This window comes from Pseudopipra pipra, chromosome 1, assembly GCF_036250125.1.
Source record: "Pseudopipra pipra isolate bDixPip1 chromosome 1, bDixPip1.hap1, whole genome shotgun sequence".
NCBI classification, from domain to species: Eukaryota; Metazoa; Chordata; class Aves; order Passeriformes; family Pipridae; genus Pseudopipra; species Pseudopipra pipra.
This window is the reverse complement of record NC_087549.1, coordinates 134424348-134437470: the sequence shown is the minus strand read 5'-3', so window position 1 is coordinate 134437470 and position 13123 is coordinate 134424348. Positions and strand designations below refer to the sequence as shown.

The following is a 13123-nucleotide window of genomic DNA, read 5'->3' as shown; positions in this document are numbered from 1 at the left end:
CCTCCTCAGCCTCACCTCACCTTTGGATCAAGTAGGCTCTCTTTTCTGTCAGGGTAGTATGGATGAAGGTGAAAAAGGATTTGAAGAAGTAGTCCACATGTAGCATTTCATTCTGCCCTATTGAGAACTCTCTTCTGTTCTCAGCAAGGTACTGCAGGTCCTGTTGAGTAAATGCAGTCCTTTCACTCTTACAAGACAACACGCAGCTGGTGCCAGTTTGCTTCTTTTTAACGGCCATGTTACAACAAACTGCTTACCATGAATGTTTCTCCTCCCACCACATCTATCCCTTGATGAACACTTTGAGATAAACTGTGTCATCTTTTTCTGGTCTGAATTACAAGGCCTGTATTTTATTTTCTGACCCCTAATAAGAACTCAGCTACTTTGGGTGTGCCATGATTCCTTTTGTGCCTCTTTCCTCTCTTGTTCAAGGAAAGGATTTTCTTTTGGCATTTTCTGAATCCCAGATAGACTCATAGCCCTTCTTCAAGGCTGAGGAGGATACAGTATATGACATTTAACACGTGCCATTCTGAAGTGGCTGCAGAGTTCTTGTATAGTGACAGATGAGTCAAGGACCTTTCCTTCAGTTCCTCTATATACAACTCTCAAGGGGGGAAAAATCTGATACTCCTTCAAGTATTCTTTGGCTGTGTTCCAGTTGTTTGTCATTTTTTTAATGCCTTCTCTCATAGAAGATAATATGTAGCAAAGTAATCTCATATTCCACTGGCCAGCACAAGAAAATAATTGTAAGCAGTCTGTACAGGATACTCCCATCACTGCTACAACCATGGGCCAGTGACTGTCCAAACTATGGTGCAAATGATCTCCCTGAAAACAAATGGGAGTTTTGAACTAGTCTTCATTGGCAATCTACCTATTCAGAGCCAGACTTGTACTCCTTCAAACTACTTTTATGTCAAATAGCATCAAATGCCTTAGGACAGACTTTGCAGGTTAGGGCTCTAGGATTTGACTTGCTTTGTTGCCATGGCATAATTCTGCAACTCTGTCCCTTTCCAGACAGACTCTTTACAATAGTCTGCCTAAATTGACAGTAGAATGTTGGTGAGTATTTTTAGAACAAGTAACTTCATGCCTCAGGAATCTCAATACCTATTCATTGGTGCCTGAGAGGAAACAAGATCTATGGTCTTCCCATACCTGTTCTGTTCTTTATATGATGGTAATAATGGCCTCCTGATTCAGGTCTTAAGGACTCTCCTTTCCTTGATTTGATAATTATCTCCTAGAAAGACCTGCAATAAAGCTGTTATTTAATTTCAAGCAATGCCCAAGTTCTATTTAATCTTCTCCATCTTAATGAGAATCAACAACTAGATTTTATATCACTGCAAGACTTTGAACCTCTTTTTACTTCTGTAGTGATGATAGCTTTCCCACTTGTGAACTGATGCCAGCCTATGTTAAATTTTACTCTTTGGTTTACTTCTTAGCCAGTCTCTACAAGTGAAAAAGTATCTGACACCTTTAGGACACATAACCTCATTTGTATGTGTGGTGATACAAATGGCACTTCTGCTCCTTGCCTCCACGTAAAGCTGCATTCAAATCTATTCTCAGTTAAGTGGGTTGTTCTATCTCAGGCTGTAAAGAGCATTTCCTCTATTCTGGCTTGGGAGCAGGATTCCCTCACCTTTAAAAAGAATAAACCTCTGTGTCCTCCAGGATACTGACATAGGATGTGGAGATTCATTTCAAATGAAAGATTACAGCCACAGGAGGAACTGAAGCTTCACATTCTTATTTCAGAGCATTATCCAGTTTGAAATGCATTCTGATCATGTGTGAAAGACTTATGCATCCACATTATAATGATACAGTTACCTAGTACATCAGTAGGATTGTGTTAAGTGTCTTTGCTCTTTCAGAAGATAATCTCCAAAGGAACCTTACTGATATATAAAATCAAATTTCTTTTTGAACCAACTCCACAGTGAGATGCCCTGCCTGGCATCAGTTGTGAGACTCCATTTCCTCTGTAAAACTGAAATTGGCAGTGGATTCAAAAGTCAGCTGGAGAGATGAAAATCGGTTACAGAGATCCCATCAACCTTGTTTTCTTAGGAAACCATTTTGGAAAAGTTGATGCCTTTAAAGCCACTGATTATAGCATTGAAAAATACACAGTTTTCTCTGTAATACAAGACTGGAATAAATAAACTTCGCTCCTCCAGATCTGATTAAATTATAGCAAGTTAAAAAGTTGATAAATAATAAATGTTTCTGTATTGTCTCTAGGCAAATTTTTAAGAAGAAAGTACTGCAATATATAATTCTTCCACGTATCACTCAACAGTGGTAGTGTAGAACTGTAAAGCAGTGAGTATGAGGGCTGATTTCATTATACAAGGCTTTCAGGGTACAATCTTTGTAAAAATTCATAACCAGGATTTCTGTGTGGCTTAGCCATTATGTTCTGCTTTTGGTTTGTAGAATGAAAACTTCTGGTATGTTTTCACTAAAACTTATGAAGAATATTTTTTGCCTGTAAGGGTAAACATGGGATCTTAAAATAACTGGTACTACTGATGAGAATAACTTTTCAAAGTAATATAAAATGACTTGTTTGTGTATCACAAAAGCCAACGAGTGAAACATGATTTTTGGGACATGTTGTACTTAGTATTGGAAATAATTATTGTAATTGACTGTTCATGGGATACCCTTATATGGAACTTTCAATGCATGGGTTACATCAAAATACAATTCGTAGGGCTGGGATGGGGAATATATTTTGGCACATATGGTGAAATATCAGCTTGGGCAGCTGAACTATGTTTTTGTTAGATGTTTATCACGTTTTCAGCTTTATTACATGAAGGAGCTATGGTATTTTTTTCCCCCCGGATACAAATATATGGACTAAGTGAACTTTCAAAGGTTTATGAATAGTGTAAATGAATGATATGCTAAGTTAGAGGTTGTATGGGATTTGTATATAAAAAATTGAAATATTGCATTTTTAACTTTTTGTAAGACAACAGTCTCAGTGAAAAGTTAGAATTATTTTGTGGATAAAGGAGTGGGCTTTTTGGTCATCTCATCAAGGCAGGTAACTTTTCTAAGTTTCCTTCTGAAACTACTTGCTTAGAACATCAGTAAATCACATTTAATGAACAAAAAGTGATAATATGTAATAACTTGGATACTGTATCATATTTAAAAGTTCAGTTGAAAGACAGAGTTTTCAGTATTGGGCAATGCATTCAGTGACTTCATCTCTGAAGTTTTTCCTGCGTACACATATGTGAACTGAAATAACTAAGGACCTGGAGGACCTGAAAAATTAAAATGCCAATGGAAATATACACTATTTGCAATTGGACTATCAAAAAAAATTGTTGGTAGTTGCAGAAAACTTACTTTAAAAAATCCATTTTGCATCACATGACACTGTAGAAAGTACTTTATTAACAAGGTAATTTGCAGGGAGGGTAGACAACCCAAATTATAGTCTTTATTCTTGTATTACATTAAGATTGTATGGAAAGATCTGCATATTCATAAACCAAAGTAGAAATATGGAGTTTACATTTGAAATTGTATGTGCAGTTGGAAGTTACTTTGGGTTATATCCTTCCATGCCACTGGAAATTTTAATAGTTCTCTCTTGTTACGTTGGCTCCATGAGCTGCTAATTCATTAATAAGAACCTCTCATTATCCCTTCTTTAGAGGTAAATCCTGAATATTAAAATTGCTGATAATTTTGTTGTTAATAAGCTCTATATGCTATGGTATCAATTGTAAACTTAGAACTATTTGCATTAGTTTACTTTAATACACTGTGATAGTGAAATCTACTCCTGCTTAGTATGTTTTGTTTTCTAAATTATTTAAGAGTTGATCACATATTATGAAATTTTACAGTCTATGTATGTAGCTTATATAATCACATAAGTGTTACCTATTATGACAGGGTGTGTGGTCAACAACTGCACAACTTCATGCATCATCTGGCATCATGAAACTAATGGTCTTTCTATCTGAAAGTACTTTAAAGAACTTGAAGATACACTGTATTGGATACAAGTATTGGTTTTCCGTAGATGTTCTAGTTATTAATTTGTGAAATCACTGGAAAACTTTTCATTAAATAGTGAGTTTGTTCCAAATAAGTAATTTTTATGGAACTTTAAAATTACATTATTATGATAGTGAATTACTATAAAAATCTAGTGTTTCTATTTTCAGTATGCAAAGCAAGGAATTTTCAAGTTGTTCTCACCAGGAGAGATTAGCAGGATGAAGGGATTCTTCCCAAACTGGTTTCTTCCATATGCTTTTTCACTTGGGGCTCTCAAGTACAGGATGATTGGAATTGTAGTTTCCAATTAGCTTTTGTGCTACAACATCTGCATGAAAATACTTGCATAAAATTTGTCTAGAAATTTGTGACATAATTTTTAGTGTGTTTCTTGATCATTTTATGTCACTAAAAGCAAAATTGCCAAATTACCTTAATTTTTTTTCCTGTTGTATTTAAATTTTCATTAATTTAGGTTCCAATCAGGTGTAGTATGGCTTAGTAATCTGTATGTGAAGTAAGAGTATTCTGAAGGTTTTCTTCTTTCCCCCCTCCACAGGATATGGCCCTTGTAGCTCCTGAAGCGCCTTCAGAACAAGCTAGAAGGGTTTTCCAGACATATGACCCTGAGGGTAAGGGCTGTACTTCTTACTGAAATAAGATTTTTAATAGAAATGTACTCATTAAGAGAGGAATGAAATGCTGAGTACTTAAGAAATGTCCAATACAGTAGTCAGTCTATAAGTGACATTGAGCACCCTGGTCTAGTGGAAGGTGCCCATGGCAGGGGGTTGGAACTAAATGATCTTTAAGGTCCCTTCCAGCCCAAACCATTCCATGATACTATGAAGAAATTCTCTGAGACTTCTGAAGTAAGGGAAGTTGTGCAATAGGAATTAGAGTTCTTAAACATACATTTTTTAACCTTGTAATGTTCTTTGTAATTAGCATAAAGTTAAATATAATTTGATTTCTCCTTCATTACACTTTCATAACACAACTGATCTGATGTGATTCATTCTTCATGAGATTTTGTTCTTGAATGTGTATGACATAGACTGAGAATTTTCTCATGGTTTGGAAAACAGAGGATATCTGACATTCAGGTACTATTTTATCTAATCAAAAGGGAAAAAATGTACAGTTATTATCCCTAGGTATTTAGTGGAGGTGAAGATTACTATACAAGATTGAATTCTTAGCAAGTATTAAGCTTCTAAGTGTATTAATGATAAACCCACAGTTTCTGTATTGCACTCTGTTGGGTCAAATGCAGTGGGAGAGAAGTGTTTGAAAACTGTGTTCCCTCTAGAACCCCACCGTTTGGTTGCAAGTTTTACAGATGTAAATGTAATATGTAATATGTAGTGTCTGTATTTTTGAGTGAAATTTTTACTCCTGGAAAGCATTTTGTTTCTTTTCCTCACAAGAATCTTTGCTGTTTCTTCAGATAATGGTTTTATACCAGACACTCTGTTAGAAGATGTAATGAAGGCTCTGGACCTTGTTTCAGATCCTGAATAGTAAGTATAATAAAATTTAAATATACAGAAATATCGATTAACCACATTAATTATAATATAGGCCTTTTTTCTGGATTCAGTTAACCATATATTTATTATCATTTCAGGGTTGTTTTTTTTTTTTTTTTCATAATTCAGATTTTTTCTTCCTATCTTGCATTCTGGGAACAGAATGTTATTTCGAAGTGTTTAAGTCAGCTTTAAATTAAATGGGAGGAATGAAAATTAAGATATCTCTAACTTTGGTAGTGAAAACTAGAAGCCAAAAAAACCCTCAGACCTATTGCATTACTATATATTGAGGAGATAGTCATTAATGTATTTCTGTGTGTTAATAAGGGTGAAACTGTGTGACAGGAGAGCCAAACAGTCAAGGTATTCAGAGGCAGATTTGCATTATATTACCATTGGATCTGTCTGCAGAGTTTGTAGCTGAAACTGTTTCAGTTACACTTCTGTTTCCACCACCATTCAGGACCTTGTGGTGTTTATAATTGTAATTTGTTTCCAGAAATGACACATTGATTCCTAGGATTAGAGTTAAAACTCTCAAATTAAAAAGGTAACTTATTTTGAATCTAATGTGGACAGACAGGACTAACATTAAATAAAAACAGCTGTCTTTTGGTGTCAAAACTTACCATGTTTTGCCACTAAATGCTTAACCCAGAAAGATGAGTTATGTACTTGAACTTTCTTACTGCTACAAATGATGCTTCTGCCCTTTTGTAAACAGGTGGCCTAGTTTAGTTGGGACTAAACGGGTTGTTCTGCAGAATGGCTGTGGTGGAGACTGCAAGTTTACTTAACACAGCCATCTGAAATATGATTGATGCCATTTTCTCTCCTTTCAAATGTTAAAGTATAATGAAGTTTACTGAGCTGTTCTCTGGAGGATAGAAGTGAAAATTGAAATAAAGAGATACCATGAAACTAAACCAAAAGGAAGTACAAGACAAAAGGTTCGCATTCATATTAACAATAAGTGGTGAAATCTGCAGAAGATATTTTTTTAAAGGGTGGGAAAGAAAAAAGGCATAGTTTAATAGGTCTGAAAAGCTTTCTTTTGGCCTTTTTATTCAGCTGTCTCAATAAATCTTCAGAAAACCTCTTTCCTCATTTAGCATTGTTTCCACTTGGCTGTGTGGCTTTTAGGTTATTTGTGGCATAGACCTGTCCTATTTTATTGTGCATAGTACATCAAATATAAATTGACATAGGAAGACTCAGTCAGAATATTGATACTTGATATGAATATAGCTATATTGAAAAGCCATGATCAAACCATGAAATATGCAGCCTTGAATCATCTCCTCTCAAATAAATATATTGCCTAATATTACTGTCTGGAGGACCTGCTCTGTTCTGGTCCTGGATGTCCTATCTATTTAATGTGGAACACAAGTATAAATCACACATTTCAAATTCCATATAGGCTTTCTGTTTGTTTTTTTGGTTTTTTTTTTTTTGTTTTAAAGTAAAATTAAAGGCCTTGGCTCTAAGTATACTGTTTACATTTCTGTTAGTCTAATTCAAGGTGTTAAGCTTCTCAGAATCTCAGGATGTATATGGTCAGACCTGCTTAGAGTTTTAGAACTATAGAGGGGAAAACTCTGTAGAGCAGATGTGAATTAGAAGGGTGGATTATTCAATACTGAATGCCATTGCATGGGATTTTAGTAAAATTTTCTAGTCTTTTAGTAAATAATCTGAGAATCCAGCTGTCTCGTTTTGCCTTTTTGTTTCTAAAAATCATTTGATGCTCTTCAGGGCACCGATTTCAGTACATCTATCAATCTAGGTTTAGCTTGTTTAAAACATTTTACCCTGTCTCTGTATTTGACCAATAGTGGAGGCTTTTGTCCCCATGCACTTCCCAGCCAGGAGAGTACAAAGGCCATCGGTATCATCACCCCAACATCCATAACCTGTTCGGTTCAGGTGCCTGAGGAGACCAAGGCACAAACACGCGTGTTTGTAGCTCTGCTGCAATACCAGTAGCACTGAACAGCATCAGCAATTTGCTGAATGAAAAAGCTTCAGCTGAAACATCTCACAGTCAAAGTTTATTAAATCTTCCCTGTACACTGACCACACTTAAAAACTTAAAATGGCTCTGTATTTTTAAACAGTTCTTGTATTTCATCAGTGAGTATATAGCTTGCTTTAATTTTATTACATGATTTTAAGTGCATTTTCAAAATGAACTGCCATGGTTCTGTTTACAAACACAAACGTTTTTACAACTGTTACAGCATTTGAAGAATTCGAGCAGGTTTCAAACAGCCACTGAAACATCCAAAATTTTGTACTTTGAGAGCAGTGAGAATGAGGAATAGAAGGATTGAAGTCCAGTATCTTGCAAATCCTCTGTTGCAGTTTCACTTGAGTAGTAAATTTTTTTAAGATATTAAATTAACAGTTTATAGGATATCACGTTCAGTTTTATGGATTTTAAAATTCCTCTTCCAAGGACCTTAACAGAGCCACTCTCTTAAGATTTGCATAATGTATTCTGTGTGTATTGAGGGAGAAACAAAAATAAGCCAAATCATTTATTACTAGTGCTGTGGTAGGACCAAGAAAGGAAGTTACTTGAAAATGAAGACACATAAGTGGTTGTCCAAAGGATAAAATACTTCCACACAACAATCAAAAAGACTTTAGAAATTATACCTTCTGCCTGCAGCCCCCAGCAAAAGGCACCTTTTGGCAGTTAGAGACCTAGGTGGTAAAAGAGGGATCTATGAGAAGCTAAGTGTGTCTTCTGAAAGGAAAATGTAGTGCCTACATGGAAAAAATAGGGAAGAATCTGGATTTATGAAATGTTAAATGTAAAATACAAAGTAAAGCAGAGTTAAAAATCTTCTGAAGACTAATCTGCAAAGTTATAAAATAATAAAGTTATAAAAACTAATAGTATTCAAATGAGTCAGTCAGAACCAGGAGACTTGCAAGAAGTCTGTAGTTCAGATAGATGATCCTCAGTGTGTGAAAGTATTCGAAATAAGTTAGACAAGTGTAGTGAGTTCTTCATATTCCCTGGGGAAGATGCTAGGGAGCCCTTCACATCCGCATTGGAGAAGATTACAGAGAGGTTTCCACACTTCAGCCTTTTTAATTAAGATTCTGAAATGTCAGGACAGTAAAAAAAAACAAAATCCTGAAGAAACATCAGAATGAAATTTCTGAACTATTTTAGGTTACATACCACTGTGAACTCTGCTGGTACCAAACAGTATCAGAATAAGAAGTGACAAATGGAGAATAGCACTTAGAAAAAGATTAGAAGGCCAGTCTGGGGAAAATTCACATGTAAATATTTCATGTGTAAGCATGGAATAGGAAGGAAGTTTTTTTTGTAGATAAAGAATTAATCAAAGAAAAAAAATAACAATTTTTCATAGTGGTGGGAGATCATTAGAGGAATTTTACAGGGCTTTGTGTTACGTCTGTGAAGTTTATTGTGGCACTAGTGAGGATATGGCAGTAGGGATTTGTATAATAGTTTGCTGCTGATACAAAAGTGTTCAAGATGTTAAAAAAAATATATGTGAGAGCAGTAGAACTTACTAGAAGGTACAGTAACAGAGAAGTCTCACTACAGTAAATGTAAATTGTTTTATCCCCTGAGCAACGATCTCAATTTTACGTACGCATTGTTGGCCTGTGAACTAGATATTACTGGTCAGGAAACAGATCTTAGGTTTAAACTGATTGTGATAGACAGACATATGGAGTGGGATTTCTAGGAATTATGCCATTATATACATGCCTGATGTTTCACTCCCATCTTAAAAAAAGAATATTGTAGATGAGTATCAGGAAGGTAACAAGGCTTAATTGAAAGTACAGAGTGCCATTAGTACAAGGAAAAACTAGGTTAGGACTGTTTGACCTGGAAAAGATAGACAACCATTGGCACAGTAAATAGGGAATGATTGTTACTTACTTCACACAATACAAAAAAAGAGGTGTCAAACTGAATTATCAGGTGACAGGTTCAAAACAGAGAAGATACTTATTTCCATAATCTACAGCTCAATTTCAATTTTCTGAGTGGAGTTTAATAAGTGCCAGAAGTATATATGGGTTCATAGCCAATTAGGCACATGCATGGAAAGAAAAATATATATCTTTGTGTTTTAGATACTGCCTGTCACTGAAGATGTCTTTGAGCAGCAGACTGCTGGAAATGGGGAGGGTAAACTAAGGATGTATGTTTGCCCTGTTGTACTCTTGTCTAAGCACCCACTACTGACCAGTGTCAGAAACAGGACACTGGGCAAGGCACTCTGTTGGTTTGACCCAGTGAGGACGTTCTTGTGTACGGTACAACTTGTAACTTAGGCAAAAGGCCGTGTAGATGCAAATAGATGTGATCTCATGCCTGTAGAAATATATTGCTTAAATAGAAATATAGAGTTATAATTGATATTCATTTGTAGGGACCTGGAATTATGCCATAGTTGTGTAGTAAGGCTTTTGGATTAATACTGTTAGTATTTCCATTGTTTGTTGGTTCTGGCTTCTTTGATATCAAGTATGCGATGTAAATATGAAATGTATCTGGTAAATTTGAATTTATTTCAGTGTTCTTAGAAAATCTTGGAAGTTTTTCAAATCTCTATTTAAAAACAGGTTGTTTGGCAGTTACAGAGCTGTTTTTGAAAGATGACTGGTTTTTGTATCTTTAAAGAATGCTTACAAGACAGCAAAATGCCCTTTGGGTTGTAAACCTGGTTTTAGATTATATGGGTTTCAAATTATTTTACCTAATATGGTGGTCCTTCAGAATTATCACTTATTTAATTTAAAATAACTGATTACTTTTATTTAAAAATAACCATGTTTTGGCAACTTGCATGCCATTCTGGTGCAGTTGTCACTTACGATTAAAAATAGAATTGTATTGCTATACTTGGCAGTAAGTACTGTGGTAGCACAGCATAACTTAGTCATGCAAGAATAAAAGTGTCTTACTCATACTCTTATATTCAATGTTTTTGTCTTAGTGTAAACCTCATGAAGACCAAATTAGACCCAGAAGGACTGGGCATCATATTGCTGGGTCCCTTTCTGCAAGAATTTTTCCCTGAGCAGGTAATCAATATAGTTTTATTGCTGAAGAGCATTGTCTATTCTGTTTGTCTTTGAGATTCATTAAACACTTTAGTCAATATCACAAGAGTTATTTTTAATAAGTATTCCATTCCTTTGACACAGCTGACCAGCAAATAACTTCTATATTGCACAACAAATGGTAGACTTCTGTTTTGCATAACATGGCCATGATTTTGTCAGCTTTACACTGGAAGGAAACTCCATTATAGTGACAAGTTCTAAATTTATCTTCAAGAAATACATAATCATTTTGTATATGGAATTGAACTGGTTTCCTACTCAGAAAGTTCATCTGAGTTTGGTTTTTCTGAGAATAAATGACCTCAATGTTTGCAATAATCAATATTACAGATGTTGCTAGCAAATGGAAAAAGGTCACAAACATATTTATAACTATGTATGTCTCTAATAGTGTGAAGTTGGTGACAGTTTAACAAAAAGTAATTATAGACTTATGTTTGGCATATGTGGAAGTCAGTATCTGCCAGGGTAATCGAAAATTATTTTCAAATTCTGTGTGTTCCATATATTCATTGAGACAGCACCACCTCTGAGACACATGTGTTAACTTAGCACTGCTGTCCCAGAGGGTGGGTGAGCAGTGGAACAGGCCACTGGGGAAGTGGTTACAGCACCAAGCCTGACAGAGTTCAAGAAGGACAATGTTCTCAGGCACATGGTGTGATTCTTGAGGTGTCCTGCACAGTGCCAGGAGTTGGACTCGATGATCCTGATGGGTCCCTTCCAACTCAGCATACTATGATTCTATTATTCCTCTTCTCCATTTGCCCTGGATCACATTTTCCTACCCTTACACTGCCTCTGTCCTGCCACAAGGAGCGTCTTTGTACAGATATGTGGTAAACCAGAAGAGGGAGCTGGTCGGAATAAGAGCTCTCTGTGCAGGTTTATGGAGGCTTGTTCCATGGCCATGCAAATGCTCCTGAGAGAAGTACTTCTTTGGAGGCTTTTGTAGCCTAACGTGTCACTGAAACTATGTGACCTAATTTTTACAACCCAGGAAATGTGAAACTAATATTTTTAAATGCCTGCAGCAAGACTCTTTTTGTTGAAGGTTGTACAGCACTGTTTGGATGTAGCATTCTGTACTATGAAACAGTCTGGTCATTTAGAAGACACTAGAACTGTGCTGCCAAAGATGATAGGGACTGAGTATATCATTAAGAGGTTATTCATCACCAAGAGGAAAGAGAAGGAGTTAGTGTTCATTTTCCCTGGACTTTTAGAATTATATCTGCATTGTATATTTGCCAGCTGTTTTCTTGTTCCTTTCATTTGTTTATCCAGAAGTGGAAATATATGTACAATTAAATATAGTTTTGTTCTAAAAATTATATTACACTTGCAAATCTGGAAGACTCCACTGCTTAATTTTAGGCCTCAGATGCTTAGAATGAAGTTCAGAAAGCCAAGCACATCCTCCATAATTGTGCCTAAACTGTCCACTAGCTAGAGAGTTGGTGGGGCAACTCTTTACCTGCTGTGTGGTTGAGCCCCCAACTCAATGCCTGTCTGTGAAGTGCTAATTCCCTGCTTTATGTGATTTCCCACCAGTTTTGCCTGTGCTACTAAACCTTTGCTGACTCCAGCACAAAATATGGAAAGTGTTACTGCCTTAAGAGTACAGTTTGAACCATCAGGTGTTTCGAACTGGAACCTGCCAGTTCCCGTTACTGAATGCTGAGGGCATAGATACAATATCCAGTCCTTCTGTGCTCTGTGGATCAGGTAGCAATAGCCCTTACTCATATTGACACCTTGTTCAGAATTCTTTCTGAAAGTGAAATTCTACAGAAATGAAGATTAATATCTTTCTTTAAAATACTGTGAGTAAATAGCAGATACCAGTTATAATTGGAATTGTTGTGTTCCCCTTTATACAATATTTGACCATGTAGCTAGTGCTCGGGAGATCCAGATTCAGTTCCTTCTTTGTTGAGAATATTCAAACCCTTATTCTTACTCTCTTAGAAAGTACTAAACTCCACCTCAAAAGCAGGAAGGTATCTTATCTTTCCTTCTCAAAGCTGCTGGCTTAGAAGAAATTTATTCAAAGCTGTTCAGCTATTCCTGAGAGAGCAAGCCTGACTCTTTACTGCTTAGGGCAGTCACCTGAAAAGGGGAATTCCTGGATTCCCCAGTAGCCCTTTTTTGGGGGGAACAACAACTGCACAAAATTCTTAATATCCAGGGGACAGGAAGTGGAAAATAGCATTTCTTTTCCTTCAGGGTGAGCATAACTTCCTCAGGGAAAAGAGTGAGTGTCCTCTTTCCTTCCCAGCAAAGCTTTATTTTACTTACCTCTTTGAAGCCACTTCTGTAAGCAGTTACCACTTAACCTTCCTTTTGCTACCCTCCCTCCACTGAATAACGAGTTGCTTTGAGAGACCCATACACTG

The 13123-nt window shown here is 36.1% G+C and overlaps 1 protein-coding gene across 5 annotated transcripts in view; it reads left to right on the top strand.

The window, feature by feature from the left end:
* MINDY3 (MINDY lysine 48 deubiquitinase 3) overlaps positions 1-13123 on the top strand; it is a 51109-nt gene that overhangs the window by 35387 nt on the left and 2599 nt on the right. For all 5 annotated transcript variants that reach the window (XM_064678897.1, XM_064678871.1, XM_064678887.1 and 2 more), the window contains 3 exons: positions 4616-4688; positions 5507-5579; positions 10595-10682. In XM_064678897.1, coding sequence (XP_064534967.1) covers positions 4616-4688; positions 5507-5579; positions 10595-10682 — 234 coding nt within the window. The remainder of the gene's footprint in view (positions 1-4615; positions 4689-5506; positions 5580-10594; positions 10683-13123) is intronic.